General features: G+C 47.5%; 1 protein-coding gene across 1 annotated transcript in view; it reads left to right on the top strand.

Annotated features, from left to right (window-relative positions):
• LOC119374395 (organic cation transporter protein) overlaps positions 1 to 20,577 on the top strand; it is a 47,335-nt gene extending 26,758 nt beyond the window's left edge. Inside the window, exons 4-11 of the mRNA XM_037644483.2 lie at positions 2,736 to 2,890; positions 3,937 to 4,105; positions 4,414 to 4,555; positions 9,615 to 9,700; positions 12,855 to 13,069; positions 14,172 to 14,353; positions 18,778 to 18,921; positions 20,379 to 20,577. Coding sequence (XP_037500411.1) covers positions 2,736 to 2,890; positions 3,937 to 4,105; positions 4,414 to 4,555; positions 9,615 to 9,700; positions 12,855 to 13,069; positions 14,172 to 14,353; positions 18,778 to 18,906 — 1,078 coding nt within the window. The 3' untranslated portion in view covers positions 18,907 to 18,921; positions 20,379 to 20,577. The remainder of the gene's footprint in view (positions 1 to 2,735; positions 2,891 to 3,936; positions 4,106 to 4,413; positions 4,556 to 9,614; positions 9,701 to 12,854; positions 13,070 to 14,171; positions 14,354 to 18,777; positions 18,922 to 20,378) is intronic.
• The last annotated feature ends 6,812 nt before the right edge of the window (positions 20,578 to 27,389 follow it).

Below are 27,389 nucleotides of genomic sequence, written 5' to 3'. Positions count from 1 at the left end.
GATATTTTGTGAACGCATTTTTCAAATCAAACGGCCGCTGCGGCTGCGGGGAAGTGGCGCACCTCGATGCTGTCATCGCCTTCGGAGCGGTGAAGTGGGAGAAAATCCGGCTAATGCGTGGCATGCGGGAACCGCGAACCATGACACATTGTATCGCGCAATGTTGTCAGGGTGTTCTGTGAGTACGCGGTGTAGTTCTGTAATCTTTCTCGCGCGTGCTGTGCGTTAGCGCTCGATATGGTGTTTTTGTTATCGCCGCGTGTCAAGTAACAAGCATGATTAGTTGTAGAAGCGGTAGCAGTAGATGTAACGAGCTTGAGTTATCTTGCAAGCGATCGCGATCGTGCAGGAAGCGCGACAAGGCTCGTTTCTGGCAAGCCATCCCGATCGGCGAGAAAAAAGACGACACTTGTTGGCTTCAATAACATTTGCTGGCAGGCTAGTTGGTGATGCATAGTTCATGGGTAAAATACAGCACAGACCAGACGATTAACACAAGGAAGACACGGGACAGAGTGCAGCACTCTGTCCCGTGTCTTCCTTGTGTTAATCGTCTGGTCTGTGCTCTATTTTACCCATGAACTTGGCTGTTATCGGAGAGCTCACTGACTCTGATCCCGAGCTTCAAAGGTGCTATTTAGGACTCCGTGAAGAATAGAATAAATTTCAACGCGAGAGCTAGCGTAACTAATGAGCCCATTCACAGCAAGTGAAAGCTTTTTTCTTTTTTCTTTTTTTTTTCCCGATGAGGGCACTGCTGAAACACGTTTTAGGCAGTCGACTGAAATTTTTGGGGGCTGCAGCTCGCAATTACCAGCCACACCACGTGGATGTTTGCTACAAAGCCGAATTACAAAACTTTTCAAAGCCATGGTATAGCGGCGACCGAAATTCGCAACACCGGCACGGGTCCCACATGCTCGATTCGGCGCGCGATGTCGGAAAACAGTAACGTTTCCACCATAATCGGATGTTCCGTAATTCAGGCTGTTGTTGTGCTTTCATGCGATCTTAGCCCGCAACTATATTGCTTTTTTTTTTGCGATAGCAATTACATAGACACTCCGACGCGAATTTTTTGCCTTCGCCATGGTCTTCCTTATCAAGTCCAAATCGCGATTACATCACCCCGCGCGTCGTACGCTCCATGTGCGAGTGAAAGTGCGCGAGCGCTGCCGACGAACGGGGCTTAAGCAGAGATGAAACGAGCCGACCGTCTCATTCGCGCGATGGGCACATGGAGATGGGAGCCGGCGCGTTGGGAAGGTGGGGGGAGGGGGCTGCGTGAGTCCGACAGGAAGTGCGTACTTTGTACCAGCGGGTGTGGTCGCGTGCGCCGCGGTATCATTAGTGGGGATCAGCAGACGGCTCATACCTTTGTAGGTGTTGTGCTCTAATTGCAAAATTTGTGTTGAAGCAATAGGAGTGGCAGATCCCAGGGGGGGGGGGCGGTAGCGGCGATCTCCCCCGCCCCCTCCCTTCAGTGCCTGTCGTCCACTTGCTTTGTCAGGCTGCCTGTTGAGTTTGCCCCCTTTGTGAGGTTGCTTTGCCTGCCACTGCCCAAGAAGGGCAAAGAGAATCTTGTCCCTGCTCTCTACTTCTCTCATCGCTCTACCCTTTCCTGCTTCCCTATGCTTATTTACAACGAAGGCTTCTTAGGCACCGCCATAATCTCCTCTGGGCTGTTGTAAATATGCGTGACCCACCAAAATGCACTGCTGAGCGGTGGCTTCTGCCTTTGTATCCCCCCCCCCCCCCCATTATGTACCTGTATCCACCCCTGAGCCATAGATAGGGCACTTCTCTTAGGGCAGCGGCTGCGTTTCCTGAAGGAGCGAGCTGCTAGCCTATATTCGTATAAAATTCCTATTTGTTGCTATCGGATTTACTATTTTGCTCTCGCGGTGAAACTGTGACTATTTTTTTTAACGTGGTATGGTTTTCGATGTTGTGCGTTCGTGGAGAGCAAATGGTTCGGTTAGGCAGCATGATAGCAAAGGCATTGCATTGCTCTGGGCAACGCGCGAGGATTTGAACAACCCGCAGCAGCAGAACAAGCGCAATTCCACAGTTGCATTAAACCCGCATTTGTTTCGTCTTTACATGTGACACTCTGGCAAGGCATCTAACTGTGATTGCAGCATCTCAGGCTCAACAAAATTGAGTTTTTTCACGCAAAAAGTAAAAAAAAAAGTTTTTTCATGTTGCCATATTAGTCGAGCATTCTTGTGGCATTTTCTGTTTAAGATTACTCCTTCGGTAACTATGCCTTGCATGAAAGATCGAATTTCAGTTTAACGAAGTTTCAATATAACGGAGTGAGTTGCCGATTTTACCAACTTCGATATATTGAGGTTTATCTGTTCTGTGTACTATTCAAATGGGATTAAGTCGTTTTCATTTTCTAACGTGCGTATTAGAGAGTGACATCACCGAGCGATATGGTCTCTACCCATTTTGACATAAAACAAAGTTCTGCTTCACTCAGGGAATTTTAGCAAAAACACTCAGGGAATTTAGAAATGTCAACTCGGTAGACACCCTGGTCCTGGTCATTTCGTGCAGTTTAAGAACGTCTAACGTCAATGTTTGTGTCAGCGGCCATAGTGGCTGTACTTTACTAACATTTTCGATCAGTGTTTACAACGCGCAGCGATATCTGGAAGCAGCTATTTTTGCGAAATATTCGTTCCGTTCGCTTTGAGACGCTCTAAGCAGGTGACTCATCTGTGCAGGTTCGGCCGCAAGAAGACCATACTGGGTGGAATATTACTCTCGGTAGCCGCAAGTGCCATGACCGCCTTGTCAACCTCGGTCACTGTGTATTACGTGGCCAGATTCATCGTGGCCTTGGGTGTCGCAGGATACGCAGACGTCATTTACACATTAAGTGAGAGATTATCACACTTCTGTTTACTTTAAGTTAATCGATAATTAGAACATCACTAACATGAATGCCTTTGCTAAATCCGAAAGCACGATAGCCCTTTATATGGAACACGTAATATGAAGAATTGTCCGACCGTAATGGAGGAAGCAGCCCGCTGCCTGCAAAAAAAAAATGCATATTAGAGAGGTAGAGCCTTCAAGCAGCTCACGAGCGTGTCCTTATAAGACAATGCTGCAGGGCGTGGTACTTATACGAAGTAAAAGCCGGCGAGTGGCCGAATCATCGGTAGGCAGTACCGCCGTATCATGTCAAACTGAGCGCTTCATCGCGCTGACAAGAATTTATGTGCAAACAAAGACACCTTCTGAACGCCAGGTAAGCAGTGCGCGCCGGGTCAATGTGGCACTCGTGAATATTATGCTTCCTTATTAGGAGAGGTGGCAGACGTTTGACTAAGGCACGAAGTAGAATGTTTGTGCATGTGATATGCCTTCACTGTCTGCGGGGAAATTCATTTCCCATGTTCTCTGGAACTGCAGGGAAGACACTCCCCCACCTAATCTCCTGGTCTCTCGCCCACATTTGGCGTGGGAAAAAATACTGTCGTCTACCAAACCGGACGTCCAGCTTCGGGCCATAAACAGAGCCGGGGAGGTGGCTGACAGGCATGGCCTGGCAGGCTACCTCCCCTTATAGATGACTTTAGGGTCAATAAACATTTCAAGTCTGGAGCACTCTAGGGGCCCGGGCTGTCGTATGCTGTTATCGCTTGGCGTAACGCAGGCAAAACCGTGTATAAAAATAGAACAAAAGAGGAAGCGAGCGAGAAATAGAGAGAAAGGGAAAAAATAGGAAGAAAAGTAGAACTTAATGGAAACAAAGATGAAAAAAGGCCTATAAAAAACTGGAGAAACGAAAAAGAAAGAGAGGAGGAAAGAAAGACAAAACCGAAGAGAAACAAAGAAGGCTGCCCAGCTCTGCACTTCCTTCAGGCTTGGCACCACTAGAGCGAAGCTGCCTTCATTTCTTTTTTCTTCTTTGCCAAGTTATGGAGACGGTCTCACCGCGGTTCCGCTACATGCCGACAATGACGATGGGGAACGGCTGGACGACGGGAATGCTGCTCCTGCCCTGGCTCCACTACTTGACTAGGGAATGGCGTGCCACACAGCTATACGCAACGCTACCACTCGCTCCGCTGTTTCTCCTTGGCTGGTAGGTATGCGCTCCTAATACACCATTGCCACATTTTTACTAGTTATATTGGGATAATGTCTGCCAGTTATTATATGTAATTTTATATATTCCCTTTTGCTACATATTCTTACTTTAGCACGTTCATCTTGTACAGCCGTGTACTTATAGTTTCATCAGTAACTGATTTTCCTAAAGCGCGAAGGATTCTTTCTCATTAACAAATATTGATTAATCATCGGGCGGTAATTACGTGTTCAACTGGATGTGGGAGAGTACTGAAAGGCGAGCGGCGAACATCGAGAGCGGTGTTTAACCGCGCAGCCCAGTTTTTTGCCAGAGTCTCCCAGGTGGCTGATGGCTGTTGGCCGCTTCCCAGCAGCCAAACAAGTGGTCACAAAGTTCGCCAGGAACGCCCCCAAGCACGTCGTTGACGACATCATTGAAGAGGCTAAGCGCAAAAAGGCAGAGGTGAGTTTTTGCCTGCGCGCGTAAGAGAGCCGCATTCTATTTCTAGTGACGACACCGACTATGCGCGAACGGTGGTGACCGATCCACAAAATCTTTCCTTTAACGCTACAACTATGTAACGTCCGTACGCACACCTTGTTGACAAAGCGAATGCGCTCATCCCGAGAAAGCCCTATTGATATACACTTTACTCTTTCCTGGAGATCTGTAGCCGCGTGGCATTTGTTTCATTCGCACGGACAGGTAGCCATTTTGTTTTAATAAGCTGATATCTAATGGTACGCTGCCCGAGTGGACCAACAAAAAGCGGTCAGTTGGATTTCTCGTACGTCACTGTAACTGTTCTTACCCGACCTTCACGAAATAGATAAGGATTCCGGGCACACCCATCAACAACTTTCGTAGTCCTTTCAGTATTCACTTGTCCATCAGCTGAAAGTGACTTTCGTCGTTGAGCAAATTGTCATATTTATTAGGTACCATGAATGCGCGCCACAACATATACATTTGACGTCGCTGTCCTGTTACTTAGCCTGCTCTGAGTGCGTGTTCACTGGTGCATCTGCTGAAGGCTATATGTAGCGCTTTGGTTCTGAAGCTTTCTTACAAGTCGTAAGACTGGCCCCGCCATGGTGGCCTAGTGGTTATGGCGCTCGACTGCTGACCCGAAGGTCGCGGGATCGAATCTCGGCCGCGGCGGCTGCATTTTCGATGGAGGCGAAAATGTTTGAGGCCCGTGTACTTAGATTTAGGTGCACGTTAAAGAACCCCAGGTGGTCGAAATTTCCGGAGCCCTCCACTGCGGCGTCTCTCATAATCATATCGTGGTTTTGGGACGTTAAACCACAGATATCATTATTATTATTATAAGTCGTAAGACCCTAGACAAGAATTGTTAAGGTGCAAAGCACTCTAATACTGGTTCGTGGGGAGGGACCTCGTGGCTTTTCAGAAAATCATTGGTTTTCGGATGACCAATTTTATTGAATTACACGAGAGAGCGTCCGCACCACAGGGGCAAGCAGATCGAAGGAGCGAGCGGCCGAGCACGTCTGTAATTCTTATGCTCCACGTTAAGCTGCTGAGCAATTAGAGCGAATGAAAACTCCGTTTACAGAATATCTTAGAGGGACCTAAATTTCAATCCAGGATTCCTTATATGAGCCAAACTTATTAAAAACACGCAAGGAAAATCATTTAAATTTTAAGTGTCCTTCTGCATCGTGAAATCGCGGGCCACTCCTTGCGGCGATGTGATTATTTGGACGCTTGTGCGACGTCCTTAACACAAGCTCTTTAAGCTCACCAGAAAGCTTCGCTGCGCTTTGAAGTGCTCCTTCGCATCACATTATGCGCACATGACCTCATTTTCTCTTGCCTTCAGCCTTCGCTAGCAATAATTTTCGAGCCGTTAAACCAATTACGAGGAATGGAATGGAATGGATATTTCGTATCCGACGTGTTTGTGGGCTGGGCTCCCGCCTAGGTGTCGGCTAGAAGGTCTTGCCTCCTAGCGGCTTCCTCGGCCCGCTGGATTGCCCAGAGCTGATCGTCCAGAGTTGAGCTGAGCAGCGCGGCCCGCCAACGCGCGCGGAGGCTGTTGGTGGAGGCCGCATTCTCATCACTGTGTATTAATCCCTGGCATTCCCACAGGATATGTTCTAAGGTAGCTCGTGTTTCGCAATCTTTGCACTGATCGGTCGTGTATATATCTGGATATATAACATGTAGTAGCGCGGGACTCTTATATGACCTGGTTTGTAACTGTCGCCATTGGACAGACTGCGACCTATTGAGTTTAAGGTGAGGTGGTGGGTAAACGCGCCTCTGCAGTTTATAGTGTTTAGTAATGTCATTGAATGTAGTCATTCGGTCCTCCCACTCCCACACATCAGAAGACTCTGACGAGGGACCAACGTCTGTCATAGCCCGGAAAGTGAGTCCTCGAGCTACGTTGTGTGCAGCCTCGTTAGGGTTGACCTCTCCCGTTGGGTCGGGTGTGTGGGCAGGGAACCATAGAATGCAGACACATCTGTCGTCTTGGGTTGTTTTGCCTGTTCTAAGAATACGCAGTGCCTCAGGGGAGATTCTGCCATTTGCAAAGTTGCGAACTGCCGTTTGTGAATCGCTAATTATATAATGGGCGTCAGTTTGGGCTATGGCCATAGCTATAGCTGTCTCCTCCGCCGTTTCAATGAGTGTCGTGTTTATTGTCAGACTGCATTTTTTATTGTGATTAACCACTGCTGCGACAAAACAGCGTTTTTGTTTGTAACGAGCAGCATCTACGAAAACCGCTTCTTTGTTCTTTCCGAAGCTCTTTATCATGGTTTTCGCTCTGTTTTGCCTTCTGCCTGCGTGGTGTACGGGGTGCATGTTTCTGGGTAACGGTGGGACTGTGAGCTTAGCCCGTATGTTTCGAGGAATATCGCATTTGGTGCCATATTGTGTGTGATAAGTGATGCCTAGTTTCTCTAGAATGTATCGACCACTCTTGGTTTTAGAGAGGCGCTCGTACTGTGCAATACGTTGCGCCTCTATCAGTTCCTCAAGCGTGTTATGTAGACCTAGCTCTAGGAGCCTCTCTGTACTTGTGCTTTGCATGAGTCCTAGCGCTTGTTTGTAGATATTTCTGATCAGGCTGTTTAGCTTCATTTTTTCTGCTGCGAACCATCTATGGTACGCGGCCACATACGTAATTTGGCTAATGACAAACGCGTGGATAAGCCTTATGACATTGGCTTCTGTCATGCCACTATGCCTGTTGGTGATTCTTTTGATTAAGCGCATCGTTTGAGACACCTTCGCTTCGAGATTGCGAACCGTTTCCCCGTTGGTGCCTTTAGCCTCTATTATTAACCCCAGTACCCTTATCTTGTCGACAATGGGTATGGAGTGTCCATCTTGTGTTGTAAGTTGCATGTCTGAGTATGTACGTGTGTTGTGGTGCTTGGGAGGTCGGCCTTTTAATGTTGGTCTATATAGTAGGAGCTCAGATTTTTCGGCTGAGCACGTAAGACCAGTACCTTCTAAGTATTGTTCTACGGTGTCGATCGCTTCTTGTAACCGTTGTTCAATTAACCCATCGCTGCCGGTGCTTACCCAGAGAGTAACGTCATCTGCATAGATTGTATGGTGTAATCCTTCGATCTTTAGTAATCTGCTAGGGAGGCCAATTAAGACTAAGTTAAACAGCATAGGTGATATCACCGATCCTTGTGGCGTCCCTGCACTGCCTATGGATATTTCTTCGGATGTGAGGTTTCCTACTATGATTTTCGCTTTCCTATTCGTGAGGAAATTCCGGATGTAATTGTATGTCCTCTCACCTAAGCCTAAGGTACTGACATGGTTCAGTATGGCTTGGTGGGTGACATTATCAAATGCTTTTTTGAGATCAAGCCCGAGGATGGCTCGAGTTGATCTCCCAGGGTCATCTATGATCTGTTGTTTTAGTTGTAACATGGCGTCCTGTGCACAGAGATTCCTCCGAAATACTATCATTGTAAATGGGAGTAGGTCGTTGTCTTCTAGGTAGTTAGTGAGTCGGGCGAGTAAGGCGTGTTCCATCTGCTTACCTACACAGGATGTTAGTGATATAGGTCTTAGGTTTTCAAGCTGCAGGCGCTTACCAGGCTTGGGTATAAGAATGACTTTCGCCGTTTTCCATTGTGGCGGTACGTGGCCTTGTCTCCAACATTCATTAATAAAGTCTGTTAATTTGCCAATAGACGTATCGTCTAAGTTCCGCAGTGTTTTATTTGTAATGGCGTCAGGGCCCGGTGCCGATTTAGTATTGAGTTTGTGTAAAACTGCTCTTATCTCTGCTTCGCTGAATTCTTCATCGAGGTCAGTATTCGGCACTCCCAAGTATTCGGGGTGAGCGCTTGGCGGCGCCTGGGATATGTATTTAAGTTCGACCTCTTTGAGGAACTTTGTTCTGTGCCTTCATATGCATGCAGAATTTTGTTCATATTTTGTCTATGCACTGTTTTTGTGTCCTCTGGATTTAGGAGGTGCCTGAGTAAGTTCCATGTTTTGGCTAGGCTCAATTGGTTGTCCATAGTGGTACAGGTTTCTTCCCATTGTTGGCGGCAAAGCTGTTGTGCATATTGTTCGATTTCCTTGTTTAGTGTGGCTATCTTTTTTCTTAGTGTCCTGTTATGTTTCTGCGTTTTCCACCGTTTTTGCAGCCCTTGTTTCGCTTCCCACATATGTAAGAGCCGGCTGTCCATCACTTCAAGCTGAGCTTCCGGTGGGACCATTTGTGTTGCCTTTGAAATATCCTTTCTTAGATTGGTTGTCCATTGGTCAATGTCTGTAATGTTTTCTGTGATGCCCTCTCTTATATTTCTGAATTTAAAACCCAGTCAACGAGCTTCAGCTGTTTGCCCTTGTATTTGGTGGGGAATAACAAGACTTTCTGGGCTTTTACGCGCCAGAACCACGATACGTTTGTGAGGTATGCCGTAGTGGGACACTATGCATTAATTCAGACCACCTGGGGATCTGTAACGTGCATGTAAATCTAAGTACACGGGCGTTCTTATCGTAATGCGGCAGCCTTGGCCTGGGATCGAACCTGCGCTCTCGAGGTGAGCAACGCGACACCGTGCGAGTTAAGCTACTAAAGCGGGTGGTTTTTGAGGCAATTAGATGTACTGATCTCGTGTTTGTTCCACAAACAAAAGTTTAGGTCCTGCATTTACTTTATAAATTCGATTTGTTGCCATCTCCTACAGAAATGGTATAGTAAAGACGAGTTAAAAACGACCATAGGACGCTTCGCAACAGAAACGAGCTCTGCTTACTTTGTGTGTGTGTGTGTGTGTGTGTGTGTGTGTGTGTGTGTGTGTGTGTGTGTGTGTGTGTGTGTGTGTGTGTGTGTGTGTGTGCGCGTGTGCGCGTGCGTGCGTGCGTGCGTGCGTGTTTTTGTCGCTTTTGCTATCTCTGGCTGACAAGCGCTCTACGTTTCCCTTCTGTAGCATGATGCGCTGTGCCCAGCGCGTCACCTTGACTGCTAAATGCTTAAAACATTCTTGTGCCCACGTCTTTTCAGGCTCGAGACATTGGCAGAGCAAGCGTCGCTGACTTGTTCTCAACGAAGGTCTGGGCCAAAATAACAACACTCTTCAGCTTCCAGTTGTAAGTCCTCAAGCCACACAAGTCGCGTACCGCGCTGTTGTATGGCAAGCGATTTAACACGCGCACCTGCACAAATGAACATGCTAAACAGCCCAAAAGCTCAGTATCAGTGTTCGATTAGAATTGTCAACCGTTCAAGCAGAGTTTGCAAGAAAATACATGAGAAATTACGCAAAGCGATTGACGATGACGCCGATCTCCTAGGCAACTATGTATTACATAGTTGTCGGAAATAAATACGTTTCAATGAAACGAACCTAATGGTACCTTGTCAAAACGCGTAAGCAAAACTATTACTTTTGTCTTCCATAACCGGAAGGCGATCTCATTGACGTAGTTTTTATTACATTCTTCTTACTGGCGTTTAAAAGAAGTTACGTGCGTACCATTAGCTAATGTTTGTGAACGTTTGTTGAACATACCGTAATTTGTGAATCACGTTTATTTTTGCACAGAAATGTGGGATAATGGAGAAAAGATGCGACTTTAAAACAAACTAAAACGTCGCAATAATGCGAATGTATAGAGACACAACTTACAATCAACTTGTGCACGAGTATGCAAAGAAAACAGAAGTTCGGGGGAACTGGAGTTTTATAAATGATTCACAGTGCTAAAACTGTGAATGTTCTGGAGGAAAATATTTTGAGAAGTCGATGCGTCCTTGTCAACACCACCATGCTTTCCTTGGCAATTAAATTTATGAAAGAAAATTCAGAAGAAGTGCAGAGTACAGAGAAGCGAAGAAGGATAGCTAACCACGGAGGAGGCAACACAAGAACGCATGAAGATATTTCGTCTAAAAATCCCTCTAATGACGCTGTAAGGGCATCCCACTAATGCCTATTCTTTACTAACTGAGCGATTTGTGTTGGAGAATATGATAGTCATGCTGCCGTGACGATGAGGAACAAACAAGCCACGGACCTCAGTAAAAGCGAGACCTGCTTACAAAAAACTTGTCTGCAGCAAACGCGTGTAACACTGAAAACACAACGACAGGGCTGAGCAGAGGTTTGTTATCAAAGTTTGAAGTACCGGTAAAGCGCGAGCCATCCACTCATGCTTCACTCTTCGCACATTTCAGCTTAATTGCGGTAGTTGCGTACATCGAAGGATATACTACTCTTCTAGGACGTGCGATTGGCGCCGCGCACGTAATATGATTGCAGCCAAGCACCTTTATTCACAAAAACGTGTTGCGACAGAATAGAACGACGTGGGAGCGGTAATGTTTGTATCCATTCATGGCGATCTATAGTTTTAAATGCACTGCGAGACGCAACCACTGTAAAGTACAAAATTAATGAGAAATGAGGACGCGATAGGAAGCACTATTCTGATTGAGTTTTGCGCAAGAAGTGTTCTTCAAAAGATATTTTCCGTCAATCCTTTTGCTGGACATGTGATAGGGCCTTTTAGCAGTACTGGTTCACCATACAGTTAGAACTGATATACCGCATTCTCGTGGTTCCTCGAGGCTTTCATAGTCTACAAGACCTCTCTTAGCCACTTTTATTATCTGCTCACATTACCCTATGGAAAAAGCAGCTCCCGCGGCTACGAAGTTAAAAAGGGTCGCAGTTTCCCCGCAAGGGCGATGCAAGGAATGTGACAGCGACAAATTCCAATCTCATATGAAGAAAGGCTAGCATATCACTCCAGTAACAAACAATGCTGTTGCACCAAGTGAAGTCACCTTTGTGCGTTGCGTCGCTTCAATGCAAACTTTGCGATGAAAGCACAACACGTACGAAGCTATGAGCTTCCTGTCGAGCTAGGGGCCGCAGGTTCAAATCTCTGGTTGCGCACTTGGAAATTTTTTTCTTATCGACCATTTTTCTATGTGGGTTTTATATATATTGCGGCGCAACAGTTAGTGCGACCTTACCCGAAGACACGGAGAAGCGGCCACACCCAAAGCACAAGTTCCCACAACCGATGATTAATAACGCCACGTGATCACTAAGATGTATGGCCGACGAAGATGTTACTAATGAACGCCCACAATATAAGTATGCATACTTATACGGAATGGAACAGCGACGCCGATGGCGAAGGCAAAAAAAGCCCGCCTAGAGTGTCCATATAATTGCGCAATAAAAAAGGCTGTGTGCCGACCACGGCAGGGCGGTATTCCCGTACTTGCCGTACGGCAAACGAACCTTACTTGAACTGGTACAGTGCATCACGGGAAAAGAAGATACGGCCGAGCCGGCCAGACGAAGGGACAGTGTGCTAGGTGCCAAGTGGTTGTTACTGGCAAATTGCACACAAAAGCTCCCGAGCGTCACGCCAAGAGGAGACAGCAACATCGCTCTGTCCTGTTCGACAGCGTTCTGGCCCCATCTTCAACAGCTGGTAAACCGACACTTCTAAAACAGTATTATCCAGGGCAGCTCACCATTGTTGAAGAGCACTTGCGAATAGAAAATGTATGTGTATTCGGCCCCAGATTATTTCGCTCTATAGTCGGTGACAGCATTCCAGAAAGTTCCGAAGCCTGAAGGCGCGCCTTGCATCGTTCACCCTGTGACAGGTTTTGCACCAGTAAAAAAAATAGCCGCGGGAAGAAGACACCAAGCACGCTTGTCAACAGATGTAGCTCGTGCAGCGCGTTTCACCGAGCACATGAGTGGCCGTATGCATAAAACCATTCATCCGTTAGTGGCCTGGCGCTAGCACCCCCGGCGTCATGCATGGTTCAAACTTCTTCTTGGCGAGAAATTCCAACGAAAGACCTTCTTTGTGAATACGGGCCCAGGAGTACTGACACAACGAGGTTGGTGCTTCTCACAGTATTCCTTCTGAAAGGAAGCATTTCGCGACTTTCTTGGTACAACAAACGGTCTCCCTTGAATAACTTCTAGCCATAATTTGCCGGCTCACCATGCGCCTCTATTCATGACGCTTACGCAAGTCTCCTAAAAAAACCCAGCCTCAGTGGCATTAGTCATGGATGTGTACCTCCTAAATTTACGCTGTAGATCGCAATTGACTGTACCGAAAGACGGCGAGTTGGAACTTATTCGTTCCTGGCAAACACACAATGCACGTCACGTTGTCTTTCTCGTGTACTGTCTGTCTATGCGTTGCCCAAGAATACAGTAGATCGCAATTAAATGTGCACAATGCGTGCTGACCGCTCTCGCAGGATTATCTCCAGCTTGGTGTGGTACCACATGACGGTCTCCACGGCAGCCGCAGGTGGGAATCCATACGTGAGCTTTACTATCGGAGCGTCCTCCGAGTACCCGGTAAAGCTGATCAACGTGGTGCTCATCAAGTACTGCCGTCGCCGGTATACCATCTGCGGCACAATGTGCTTCTCGGCGCTGGTTATGGTTGCCCTGTGGCTCCTGCCAACTGGTAAGTACGGGATTATTAAACAGCGGACGTAACAAGCGTGTATCATGAACGGCACATACTCAACTGATCTTCTCAGGAAGAAAAGTAGATATCTTCAGCACTGTTTTTTCGTAAGGTTGAATCTGAACCGCTGTGTTACAGAGGCATTATAGAGTTAGTGCATGCTACGTACTAGGGGAATGATACTGGTAATCACACTGATACTGATATTGGTATACTGAAAGTGAGTACAATTTCACCAGTATCGCGAACCTATGGCGAAGCTCTGTGAAACGCGCAACGAGACGTAGGATGTGCAACCTTGCATATTATGATGCACAAAAAGGCCTCATGAGAAGGGGACTAGGATTTCTCGAGGATGCCGGGGGCCAGATTTCTCATCTTTAAGCGCTTCCTTTGGCTGAATGCTTTCACTAATGATATGTCCAGTGCCCTGATTGGTTAAAGATTTCTCTGGAGAACATTTCTAGCGTAAGTGCCTTTTGTGAATTCGGGCTCTGGTGAGGAGCGATAATATTCCCAGTGGCATAATTCAAGGCAAACAAAACTACTTCTTGAGAGGGAGACCGCCACCAAAAAAAGAAAGAAAAACGATGAGGGCACTACTGACATGGTGGTGATGAAACCTTTGAAGCTTTATTGTTTTTTGAAACTTTATTGCACTACGGACATTCAAATCGAAAATGTTATTGTACGCAAAGAACAGCCAAATGAATCCAACATACACTCAGGTCAGGGAAGACATAGGGGACATTGATTGTTGTCATTAACTCTAGTGCCACCCTCGCAGCTTAGTGGCAGGATTCAGCGGAATGGAGACTTCAAATTTTCAAATGAGCTGACTACACTCAAACCTCGATATAACGAACACAGATATTACGAATTATCGGTTATAACGAAGTAAAGGAAGAATAGTCTTGTCACAGATACAGTGTTACCAATAAATGTTTATAACGAATTTTTGGATATAACGAAGTTATTTTTGTAGAAGATGTGACTTTGTTATAATGAGGTTTGAGTGTATATGTCCAAGTTTATTGTCTCGCAATGGTGCAGTCCGTGCGCGTGCATTGCAAGTGAGGAGCGACATTACTGTCCGCAGAATACTCCTGGTTGCGGCTGGGCCTCCTCATGTTGGGAAAAGTGGGCACGTCAGTGAATGGTGCGGTGCTACGCGTCCAGCTGAGCGAGACGTACCCGACCGTGGTGCGCTCTGTTGCCATGGGCTTCTGCTACACATTGGGAAGGCTCGGCTCGGCTGTGGCGCCATTTTTCGACGACCTGGTAAGTGCTGACACACGTTCGATTGCCTTAGTTGTCTGCGAAGACAAACCCCACTAGTAATGATTCTATTTTGATTCTGGACGTTTACGTGCCAACACTACCGTAGGATTTACAACACGCCGCAGTGTGATCAGTTTTGACCGCCTAGGCATCCTTAACATGCACCTAAATCTAAGTACGGAAATACTTCTGATTTATGTTCCTATCAGAATGCGGCCGCCGCGGCCAGGAATCGAACCTGCACCCTTGTGCTTTGCACTTCAGCACGTCATCATAGCCGCTGAGCCACCATGGCGGGTGAGGATTCGACAGAGCACGTGATTCGATGGATTTAAAGCCTAGAATTTCTAGTTTATGCGCGGTAAGCTTAAAGGGCCCTTTAAACATCCCGGACAATTTTTTTTTTGTCAAATATTTCAAGCAAATACGCTTATCGCGTTCGCAATGCCGTCACGATTAACTGTAGGCTTCCAAAGCAAAGTCGAGCGGCGCCAGTGCTCTTACGCAACTGGGAATATTCACGGCGCGTCCCCTTTTGCCAGAACACTGCCGTCCCCGCTTCCGCGCATGCGAAGAGCTCTCCGATTGCATTTGTGGTGCGTCACAATGAAACTATTGCTGACTACCAAGCCGAATGAGGAGCGCATGCGCGCACGTGTCCTTGCCGCTGCCACTGCCAAATCCGGCGACAAACCGCCTTCGCCGGTAGCGTCTATCCCCAGTAACGCATAGCTCTGCTGCGCGAGCGTCGCCAGGGGAGTGAAACTTCCTATACCTTCCATGGAACGCGATATTCGCTCGCAGCGCCAGATGAACACCTGGTGTTTGGGGGCGGTGCTAAAACATGGCGGCGCATTGCAGACACGCACTGGGGGACGCCATCTTGATGAGGACTGAGGATCCGAGTGGCGGGGGGATTGATTTAGCGCCAAATTTAATTGGGATGCACCAGCAAGCCAAACTGAGCGGGTGGAATGTATTCAATTCAGATTGCGAGCGCGCGACCTTCTTCCTGTTGCGCAACCCGCCACATGATCAAAACGACAATCGTTGCGTTCTGATTGATGAAGGTTTGACCATCCACCTATTTTCGCACCACTTATTCTAAGTAAGACTGTTTTTTTGTTTACGTGTACACATAAATTAGACAGAAATAAAGAGCATAGCTTGTTTGAATCTTTTATTGCCTAAGCGTACCATTCATACAGTAAAAAACACAACACAAAAACAAAAGCAGACAATCAGAATGTAATAAATAAATTACGCACGTGTATGCTCAAATAAATTACATAGCTACTGCTGCAACCGTATCCTGATATGCCGTGCAAGCGTAGAAAAACAAAACGAGCAGCATGCAGATCGTACCTTTCGTCCGCCGCGGATCAGAAAGAATTTTATGCCGGTACGGCGTGAAGAATTTTGACACCGCTCAGCACAGCACGATTTGTGATGACGGCGCGAATACATTCATGCGTCTGTTTCGCTGAAGCTTGCAAGGGTTTTGCCACTTTCGCTGAAACAAACTTTACAGTGGTAAAAGCGGCCTTTGGGACACCGTAAGCCGCAGCATACCCGGGCGCGTGAGAAGAAACGCCCCTTTTTCGCCGTGAGAGATAACACGGTGCAGTTCCCGTTTTCCACTCCGGGTGGCGCTCGTATTTTCGCAATTCCGAACTTCAACCTTTCCGTTCACTTGCGTATTGAAAACACTCGAGTTAATAAGTAAACTGGTAATAAACATAAAATGGAACAAGAACGTTCATTTATGCTCGTAGGTATAGTACAGCCCCCAAACATTAGGATCGCTGCGGTCACGGGACAGAAAAACCGCGAAGTTTCACCCCCCTGGCGTCGCACCCAAACTTGAGCTTTGGTTCCATATGCCAAACGCTGCGACCCTACGCGCTGCCGCTAAGTCAGGAAACAATCCCTTGTTTTTCCGGTGCCCCATCGCTCATCGTGTCGCAACCGAAGGTAATTATAACAAAATTCATCCTTACCCTATTCCAGGCCAGTAGCCAGGAATTTATTTCGAGGGAGGGGAGGGGCACTTGCTTTACCCCTTAACCCCCCTCCCCTCTCCAAAATATCGGAGAGGGGTGGGGGAGGGCGGGAAGAAGCGGGCCCCTGCCCTAGGGCTATGCACCGGTCTTATGTACAGACGCCCACTTTTTTAACCAGAACGCGCGAGCGTCGGCCGGCGAGTTTATAAGCGCCGCACAACGGACCGCAGCGACGAAATGAACGAGAATACGCGCATGCGCGCCATGAGCAATCCTGGGCAGCTGTCGTCTGCTAGGCTTTTACGAGAACCGGACACCACGCCTGCTTTACTCTCTTTTCCTCTGGCAGCCGAGGCGGCATCACTGATTCTACGCGAAGCGCATTCCCGAGAAATCGGATGAAAGGCGTTATAACAGCGAAGAGCAACGACATCTGATCGGAATATTTCGCTTAGCAATTCACATCTTTCTGCAAATACAGAAAACAAGGGGGTACCACGTGACACTTGATAATCTTTTCTCAGCGGCGTTTAGAAAAGAGAACAAAAGGCGATAACGGACAAAAAATGTTGGCAGCTTGCTCTAGTGGTGCGCGGCTGCAATGACAGCGGACCTTGCGGCCGACCTAGCTTATGAGCAAGATCTTAACATGGTGATAACTAGCAATTCATAAATTACCACGATCTTAATTAAGAAGTTCTCAACTAACGTGGTCCTCATTAGCAAGGTCCTAATTAGTGTGATCTAATTTAATTAGCAATTAATTAGCCTGATTAGCCCTAATTAGCCTGACTAATTAGCGTGATTAACACATGACATGGTTTAATTAGTTTGATCTTAACCCAGCTTGGCTTAATTGGCTTGACTAAGCACGAAGACCACAAAGAAGAGGCGGAAGAGAGCCAGAGCCGCTGATGAGTTTCTTGTCGACTCTGCACGGCATAACGAAAAGCCTTAACGGCTCCGCTGTCAAAATGCTGATACGCACCTAGTATAATTAGCGGGTGTAATCACATCCCATCCACCTGAAGCACGACCACTTGACCTTTTCTTTATAACTTGATGGCATCGTTCGTAAAAGCAATAAAGAATTACGATAGCGTAGCTCAAAAGAAGCGGGCGTGGTGTCCGGTTCCCGTAAAAGCCTAGCGGACGACAGCTGCGCAGGGCTGCTGATAGCGCGCATGCGCGTATTCTCGTTCATTTCGTCGCTGCGCTATGTTGTGCGGCGCTCGCCGGTCGACGCTCGCGCGTTCAGGTTAAAAAAAGTGGGCGTAACTGAACACCATACATAACCATACCTATCCTGTCTGGCGATGCCGCCTCTCGGCCGACGCCGTGAGATAAACATTCGCCGACTATTACAATGCTTCATGAAGCGAAATTAGAGCGCAGCACGGATCTGGCGTCGGCGGCGCTGAGCCTCTCTTCAGCAGCAGCAGCAGCAGCAGGCAAAGCACGCCGACCGGTTGCCTCGCTCGTTCAGAAAGAAAGCGCGAACGTGAGAGCGTGTGGCTCGAGTGGAGCGCAAAGGGCGTGTTAAATGTAACCATACCCGAACTCCAAACTGGCGCGCCCCCTGCGGATGTTAACTCAAGGGCTGTGTAAAGTACACTGCTTTAGGGTACACGAACGCGATCATGCCGCCGTCACACGAGCGTTATGTCGCTTCCACATCCGCTATCGCGTTTCACGCGCCTCCTCAGAGCACCGCTGACGGACGAGCCGCTGCAGTTCTTCATCAACGACGACGCGCTGGAGGAACTTAACACCCGGTAGCTACATTTGTTTATGTTTGTGATGCAAACAAATCCCGTTTCTATTAGCGGTGTTGTAGCACAGGAACTATTGATGCGAAATTCCTATAGTCACCATTAACACTGTCGTGGCGCTCTTTGGCCAAACCTAGCGCTTGCGCCATTAAAACCCACATGTCACCATCCATTCCTGTAATTCTTTATCTGGTAGATATTTCATATGGTAGATATTTCGACCGACACTGCGACATCGTCGGCCGTTTGCCCGATAATATAAGGACCCCTCCACCTACGTACACGTATTCGTACGCACCAATGTAACGTTCCCAATGGTCTCCACGCGACCTGCGTGCTCGCGTGTTCACGTTTTCTTTCTGAAGAAAGCGATATAGAACAGGTCGAAGTGCTTCGTCGGCCCTTGCTTCTAAATGAACTGCCCGAGTGGAGGCTCAGTGCCGCCGACGCCAGAATCCTGCTGCGCTCAACTATGTCATTCGTAATCATCGGTGAATTTTTTTTTTCTTTTTTTGCAATACTCCCACCACCTTGCGATGTTTCAATACAGCCTTTGCTTTAAAACGAAGACCTCGTACACAGCGCTTGTGTACAGTATCGAGTCCGTATTTCTGTGAAAGTGTCGCGTTCTTTCTTTCATGTGTTCCAGGGTGAAGCGACGCAACCGTGGGTGCCAAGCATCGTGTCGGCAGGCCTCTGCTTGGCGGGCGCCGGCGCATCCTGGCTGCTTCCGGAAAGCTTCGAAAAGACTCTGGAGGATGGTTTCTCCAAGCGCTGAAGCCGCAGGGAATGAGTGAGCGCTATAACTATTCCTTTTGCGCCTTAAGGACGTCACTTGCAGGAATTCCTGAGCGGCGGATAGATCCTTCCGCACCCTGAATATCGCAGCCAGCACAGTACGTGGCAGCCTTTCTCATACTTGAAAGTAAACGGCGGCACAGAGAAAGGACACGTTCATATGGAAGGGTAGGGGGACGAGCGCATGTCTCCGTACCCTTCCATGTGAACGTGTCCTGTTTGCGCGCAACCTTTTACTTTCAAGTATGTTTAAGACAGTAGGCCAACAACGAGTTCTACTGGAGCCTTTCTCATCTTTGGAATTCGTGCGGCCGCAATCTCTTGAACAGCTTCATGCTGCTGTACACAATGCCGTTGTCTCTATTCCGGCTTGTGTTTTCGGGGGCATAAGGCATTCGTTTGTATGCATGTCAAGGCATGTAGCTGTTAGATATCGAAACTGCGAAGGCACTTTCCTCTGGGAATACTCGACACACATACCCGCGTTCGGTGCACACAGCTCATCACTCCCCGTCGCTCGCTGGCATCTAGTGCTTGTCCCCGTACCCTTCAATGTGAACGTGTCCTCATCTGCGCAGCCTTTTACTTTCAAGTATGAGAAAGGTTGCCGCGGACCGTGGCTGCAGTCTTCTCCGGTTTTGTATTTGCCAACCAGGCAGACTTCTGCCGAATGTTTACCTTCAGTGCTCGTTTACGCTCTCGTAATTCGAAAAAAAAAAGAAGCACAATCTTCTAATTCGTGGATGAATACAAGCGCCTCAACCCTGGCCAGCCCGTCGTAATCGCACGTCGGGGAAACGAAGGGTGCTTTTCAGCGCGGGAATTATGGCGCAGCGAAGGTGTATAGGCGCTGAATTCACACTGGCGTAACCGAAGACGCAGTGCTTTACTATCGACCTGTGCTAAAAGGAAGGGGGCACATGAAGCCGTCAACAGTGTACAGTACCCAGGAATTGAAACACATTTTTTTTTAGTAGCATGGCTGCCACGAGCAATTGCTCGTGACATCCGCGTCATGTCGCTGCATGTCTGGTCGCTAATGTTAATGTTGGCTCTGACGTAGATGTTCCAGTCAAAATGGCACCGATATGACACGAACTGCAGACACTGGAAACGAAGGTACGAGCGCTACTTCGCCTTAAATTTTCGCGCTACAATCCACGGGTATTGTACATATGCACCACAGGTGAACGGCGCATGCGCTGCCTTACTTCACTTGTGTGGCTTGAATTTGGGCTTTATATTATCCGCGGTTTCCCTGATTCGACCGTTTTTATGCGATTGCAGCGCTACCTTCGGAGGTGGGCACGCATACCGATACTGTGTGAAACAATCATTCCCTTATGTAAGCACGAACTCACAAAAATTACCAGAAATTTCTAGAAGTAAAATATTATGCGCTGACTAAATAAGGTGTATTTTCACACTGATACCCTTTTATTACTCTTGCAGAGCCGCTGTCACTGGAAGCACCGATCCACAGCAAGTCTATGTTCTCGAAATGACGCACTTTTAGCCCTGTCCAGACTTCTAGAAGACTCCTTCAACAGCGGGAATGAAGATGGAAGATGGAATTCTCTTTGCACCAAAGGCGGAAGCGAAAAACAATTCATGTTTATCAGCACAACGCTGAATAAATTTGCGTGCTGGGCCCGCACAGCCACGTTAGCATTTTTGTGATATATTCGCACAGTACTCGTTCAGAACTTACGCTAATCAAATATTTCCTTAAACGCATGTTAAAGAAGTACAGCGGTATTGCGAATATTAATCTCTATCGAGCAAGGCGAACGCCTTATATACCTCAGGAAAACGGTCACTTCTCGAAAAGCTGGCGTGAGTTACAAGCACGTGAATTACAAAAACCTAACCGTGCGCCTTATAGCCTCAGGCACGCAAGATGTGCGGTCACTTCGTCTTTGCGGCGTTGGTGGGGCTAAAGAAAAAAGGAAAGAAAAAACAAACTTCGTCGTTACGGCGTTCACCTGATTCAAAGATAAGAAAATTGCGTTCGCGGGACAATAACTTCGTCTTTGCAAAAGCGTGAAACTGAGGCCATAAAGGAGAAGATAAAAATCACACCATCTCCGCTAAAGGGGTATTCAGACGGGGGAGAAATGCTCGAGGGATAAAGGCGGAGCCTAGTGACGTCAGCTCGCGAGGAGAAGTCTCCACAGATGCCCCCCACTCACACGGACGAGGCGAACGGAGGGGGAGACCAGTGTTACTAGACTACTCTGGTGGCTTGCACCACTTGTTTGACGAGCGACTGATGACGAGCTACAGACGACCATGTAGCTGCAGACTGTACACCCGCTGCCGCTCTTTTGTAGGAGCAAGTGCAACAATGTGGCCAAACAAGAGCTCGAAATTTCGCTATATCCCCCACCACCGGGGGATTGTTTGTCCTTTCGGGGAAAAGGTCCCCGTCTCCCCCGAGGAGGCGCGGGGCGGTCACGCCCACTCGCTAATCCGTGATGTCGCGGTCACGTGATCCGCAATCCCCTCGTCTCCCCCGAGCATTTCTCCCCCGTCTGAATACCCCTTTAAGGGGACCATGAGGCGATGCGAAGCAGCGTTTCGGCATGTCGAGCCCGCGTTTCAGAGGGGAAGTGGAGAGGGAGAAAGTGGGAGATGGGGAAGTGAGAGAGGGGAGGGGGTGGGGAGTCCTGTGGAGAGGGTTCGCGCATGCGCAGTAAGGGTGGTCACGCCGCACACCACCATCACCGGTTTGAACTCCGCCATAAGATGCTTCGCATCTAAAAGGACGTATCCCTGGCGCAGCATATGGCATGGAAAGCTTCCACGGAGCGGCGCCGGCTGCTTGGGCAGTATAAAAAAGCTGCATTCGCGTGTCTCGGCTTCTCGGCGGTCAGGAAAGCGACATCTACACAAGAACGAGCAAAAGTATGACTCTGTGTATATGATGATAGTAAGAGCAAATTAGGTTATTTGCGCGTTAATTAATGAAAGTTCATTAGTGAAAGTTATTGTAAATTTAAAATATTAAAATAATTGGTGAAAGTTAGATTAGTGATAATATAACGCCAATATAACGTGCACTGCAAAATAGCCACACCGGATGGCATTAGCCCTCGAGTCGTCTTAGACGAACGTATAACAGGATCAGTGAGGTTTTGTTCAGCAGTTTGTGCCTGCTTCACGCTAAAAACGCGTGACAACACAAACTGCGCAAGTACATGACTTCCTTTCGCAACATCGAAGAGCTAACTGATCGTGTGCTTAAACGAGAATCGCATACCTCGTGTCCCATCTCGCGCTTTCTTTTTTTACGTCGTTACGTCACCGCGACTTCTGAATTGTCGAATATGTATTGTGGCTTAGCCGTTCTACTTGTCAGTGATTTCAGGCAGACAGTCCTCGATAGTCCACAATTATTTTTCACAGGCATCGAAAGCGCCCCTTCATTGTTATATATGTGCGGCCTAAGCGGAAATGAATGTGGTGTTCTTGCGTAAAGTCGAGAGCCGAGAGATTTAGGCACACTGTGCAAAAGAATTGCCAAGTGAAACGATGCGCTGCATAGATGAACTTAGACGACTGACACAAGAACACGGAACGGACAAGGACCTTGCGCACCAACAACATTTATTCAATCGCTTTCGCTCGTCATATATATAAACAGGCCCCGCCACGGTGGTCTAGTGGTTATGGCGCTCGACTGCTGACCCGAAGGTCGCGGGATCGAATCCCGGCCGCGGCGGCTGCATTTTCGATGGAGGCAAAATGTTTGAGGCCCGTGTACTTAGCTTTAGGTGCACGTTAAAGAACCCCAGGTAGTCGAAATTTCCGGAGCCCTCCACTACGGCGTCTCTCATAATCATATCGTGGTTTTGGGACGTTAAACCCCAGATATTATTAAATATATATAAACAGATAATGAAAAGCGACGTGTGCAATGACACAAGACAGAGCAAGGAATCAACACGAAAGTGTGACGCAACAGCTCCAGTCAGCACGTGCCCTTCAAGACATCAAGCAATTCATCGAAGTGTGCCAAACCAGTGGTTTAAAAACTTAACGGTGTCTGAATCTAGCGCAACCGATGGTGCGCTGACACAATCGCGGCCCGTTACCTCATTCATGAAGAACGCTTCAATCACTTCTTTTTTCTGTTATTTCCCACATGTGCTAGCTTCCTTGTCTTCTGAAAACATGGTGTGCACTTACAGTTAGCACAGTGTGCTGCTAAATTGCCAGAAGTAGTCAGCTTACCTACCATGTTTTCATGCTGCCGCAGCTTTTTGTTAAGGCATTGGCCGGTTTGGCCGACGTATGGCTTGCCACATGTAAGAGGGATTTCATAAACTGCTCCACTTGAGCTCTTTACATATTTATACTTATGCTTTACCTCGCACTTTTTCTGCGACACCTGCTCATCATTTGCTTTCTTGCACAATCCGCGCAGTTTGTACGGAGCTGAAAAAATTACTTTCACCCCGTTCCTTTCCCCTGTTCTTCTTTTTTTTGAGCCCATGTGATATTACCCCATGTATGTACGGAATGACAGCCATCATTTTGTATTCTTTGCTGTCTTCTTTGTCCGGTTTTGGTTTGCCGCAAATATCCGAAAGCACTTTTTCGCAGAGCGAGATAATTGGCGTCTTTGGGTATCCACATTTCAGAAGTTTGCGTACCTGCATAGCAAGTGCGCTATCTTTCTTGTGCTCACAAGATTTTTTGATTGCCTGCCCTACCACGAGTCACTATCCCTCCCTTGACTTTTTTTTCACGAGCCTACGCTAACATACTTAAGGGGACTCCTATAAAGCGTTTCCTATCTCAGTGCAGAAACCTCACACACGTCTTCGTTTCATCCGCAACGTATCTATAAAAATTTGGAGGACGCATGCACTTCTATTTACGTAGTATAACGCAATGGGCTAATCCGGCCCCGTTCACATCGCATTTTCCTTCGCTTGCCAGGTTCAGCTTGTCGGTGGACAACTCAACTGTGCCTCGAGGTAAATAACGTCTGTGCGCGGAAGAGTGGCCGTTTTAAACTCCCCTAGAATGTATGCCTACTGCACGTACAGTTGAGAAGTGTCCGCTACGCCATAAATCGTATTGGCAATGAGCGAAGTACCCACTACGTGCCCGTAAGGCAAATCGCGCAGGTACGCAGCCGCGCACACTGGATCATGTTGCTGCGGCGGGTAATTATACGCCTGAGCGCATTGTTACGTCGTATAGTTTACATGGGAGGACGCGTCGTGCAATTCTACACTTCTGAGACGCATTGTTATGCCCTTGTTACACGGGCACGCTAACCTCAGTTTCAACAAACCTCAGTTAACCGGAATACAAACTATTGTAGCCGCCAACTGCAGTTGGCACCTGTTACACGGGAAAAGTTCTCCTTCGTTTGGGCATGTTTGAGTCTGCAAAGCAGGTCACGTGTCACTCAGCTTCGCAGATAAAATTGTAAACATTTAGCTGCTTTTCATATGTGTACTGCAGAATAAATTTATTTTATGAAAAGAATCCTTCCTGCTGGCACCAGCAGCCCCCGAGCGTAGTCCGTCAAGTATTTTGAGAATATTTGGCACAAGGAAAGGCTGGTCTCGCAACTATGGATGAAGTCACCTCGTGGAGGGTGCGAAAGCCAAGACAATCCGTAGCTCGATATGTTTATTATTGCTCTGTTTGCTGTGTTATTTGTTTTGCCGGACTGTTTCGCGTGTCAGCGCCTCTGGTATTGGGAAAGGCAAGTTGATGTTCTTCTGGCGAGAAGTATCTACCTCCTTTGGAGCCACGCTGCCTTCGATGGCCGACATGGGTGCCGCCATTTTGTTAGTTAGCCTGCTTAACTGAGGGGATCAACCTCAGTTTAGAGCAACCACGGTTAGTGGGATAACTGTAGTTAGGCTTTTCGTTTAATACCCTAGTTACACGGGCACGCTGACCTCAGATACGACGAACCTCAGTTTCCTTAAAACGCAGTTACATCCACTTAGACGGAAAGTACAGTCAAATTTGACCTGTCATTTGCCTCTTTAAATGCATATTTGGCCGTGAACGAATATTTTGCAAAATACGTAGATGCGTTCTTGAAGCGAATATGATTCGAAGAAAGTATATGTTCCAATATTCCCACAGCCACGTTGCTCCGCTTTTCAGACGAGATAAATTATTGAAATAGTTTTAAGCACTGCAGCGTATTTGCCTCCCCGCGGTGGACGCAGCGTGTCTGAGTTGCTCTTGCGCCATTAAAGCAGCTTATCTTTTTGCAGGGCGCCATCAAAGCCAGGAACGGTAGAAATTGCGATCTGTTTTCCACAAAGTGGGGCTGTTTAAAGCTTCCTATATTGCCTTCATAAAGAAAGCGCACCCACGAGAGAAATATAAGAAACAGTGTTTTACGGATATTAATAAGGCTTCGAGCGGCTGACCAGCCTGCAACGCGGAAGAAACGACGGACACTGAAAGTAAGACAACAAAATTGAGCGATAAATGAGGACACACGCAGGTTGGCATTTGTCCTCATGTTCGAATAGCGCATCTCGAAGCATGGGAAAATGACATCGGACACTCTGAATACACCGTCAGGTTGCACTCGAAAGTGCAGAGCTTTATTGAGTCAAAGCAGTACGTGTATGCAGACATTGTACGAGACCATTTGCAGAGGAGAATGGAGCCGTGCCAGTAGCATGTTGAACTAAGCCAGACCAAGTCGCTTACATTCTGCGGCAGTCACACAGCGGCGAAATCTGTCCCTGTAGTACCCCGGGCGACAGAAGCAGCTACTAACGCAGTCCTTACCGCATGGCTTTTTCCCTTGTGGCTTGAGAAGTTCGAAGCAAGTCTTTTCGGCGCAGTTATCTCTTCCACATGACTTGTATTCGGCTGTAGGCTGGCATGCTAAAAATAAGCGAAAGTGAAAAAAAAGCGTTGTGCAGCACACTGGGTGATTTCACACAATTCAAGGTCAAAAACCGTGCATCACGTGGTTTATGAAGTAAGTATTCAATGTTTTTCGCTATAGTTAAGCTAGAGCGTCTGTTTGAATGGAAAAAGACACGTACAGATGATCGCCGCAGGCGGAACACGCCTTTTCGTTCACCAGACCTTTAGGCACAAAGGTGTTGTGACCTACACTATCGTCATGAGGTATAAAACAAAATAGTCCACTTAGGTAGTTCATACGATCGTGAAGTAGCCAGATCGATGGACCACATGATGCGTGCGTTTCTCTTCTTCGTTCGAGATAGTATCACTATGTGCACAACGCGAATGTACACAATAACAAAACAGATTAATACAAATAGCATGCTTTAAGCAGCCAGTGATCTCGGTTTCCCCGTGAATTGCCCTAGCTGCTTTGTCGGCTGTCAACCTACTGATCGGCGAGATGCCCAACAGTGACATTGTTTACAGTTGTCACTGAACGAGACGCGTCAATTAAAGGCTCAGTAACGTGCGTATTTTATTTCCACCGCTTTTCACTTGTCTGACATCAGCGTAATATCGGTTCCTACACTTATGCGAGAGCTCAACCACCTTTGTTGGCTACGTTCGTAGGGACACGACGTGGTTATCTCGAGCAGTTGAGCTTAGCAGTTCTTATACTTGAAGCTTTGATGTCGCGTTTCATTCCCCGAGCACTGTATATATCTGTGGAGGGCAACTGGCAAGTGGAATGGATGTAGTGCATCGGTACAATAAACACCCGGATCTCAATGCCCGATTGGCGCCGAGATATGCGCATTTGCGGATGTGACAGGTCACCAGGCACTCCGTCCGAACTAAAGCGCTGTTGGAAGATGTCCTCTGCGTTTGGCCCATAGAGTTTCTCACAATGATGCCTAGAGAGAAATCTAGCGCCACCGTGTGTGCGAATTTAAGGGGCGCTGTGCCGTGAAGGGAATAACGGGATATGTGTCCACGAGGCTTTTGTTGGCTGGCGTTGAGCAAGGCTTCGCCCAAAAGGTGGATACGGCTGCGCAAATAAAGATTCTATAAAAGGAAAGCGTCATAAACGGATACCTTTAAGCCGTTTTACATTTCAAAAAATTTCACTCGCCTGCAGGGTACAAGCAAACTGCGAAAGGAAGAAACAGACGACAATCTGTCGCAGAGTGAACGCTGACCTTGTCGTCTGTCTTCAAACTTTAGCGGCAGTTCGCTACATTTTACTTTTCATAAAATTGCACATCGAAGCAGAAGTTCTCAAAGTTAAATAAATCTTGTTTCTGTGCAATGCTAAGAAATAATAGCCCATTTTCGGCTCCTTCAAAGGCAAAACTAACGCAAAGAACGGTTCTAGCAAGACGCGGTTACGAGGTGTCCAGTCTCTTTGGGAACGATGCCTATCTGAATCCGGCACATCCCGGCATTCCCATGCATACAACAGCTCGGAGCTCCGGTTGTCCCTCTAGGTAATTGTAGGACACTACGGTCCGGCCTACCAAGGCCCGTCGGGCCCCCGTTCAACGTGTCCGT

Source organism: Rhipicephalus sanguineus, chromosome 11 (assembly GCF_013339695.2).
Source record: "Rhipicephalus sanguineus isolate Rsan-2018 chromosome 11, BIME_Rsan_1.4, whole genome shotgun sequence".
Taxonomy (NCBI): domain Eukaryota; kingdom Metazoa; phylum Arthropoda; class Arachnida; order Ixodida; family Ixodidae; genus Rhipicephalus; species Rhipicephalus sanguineus.
This window is presented reverse-complemented; position numbering and strand designations above follow the sequence as displayed.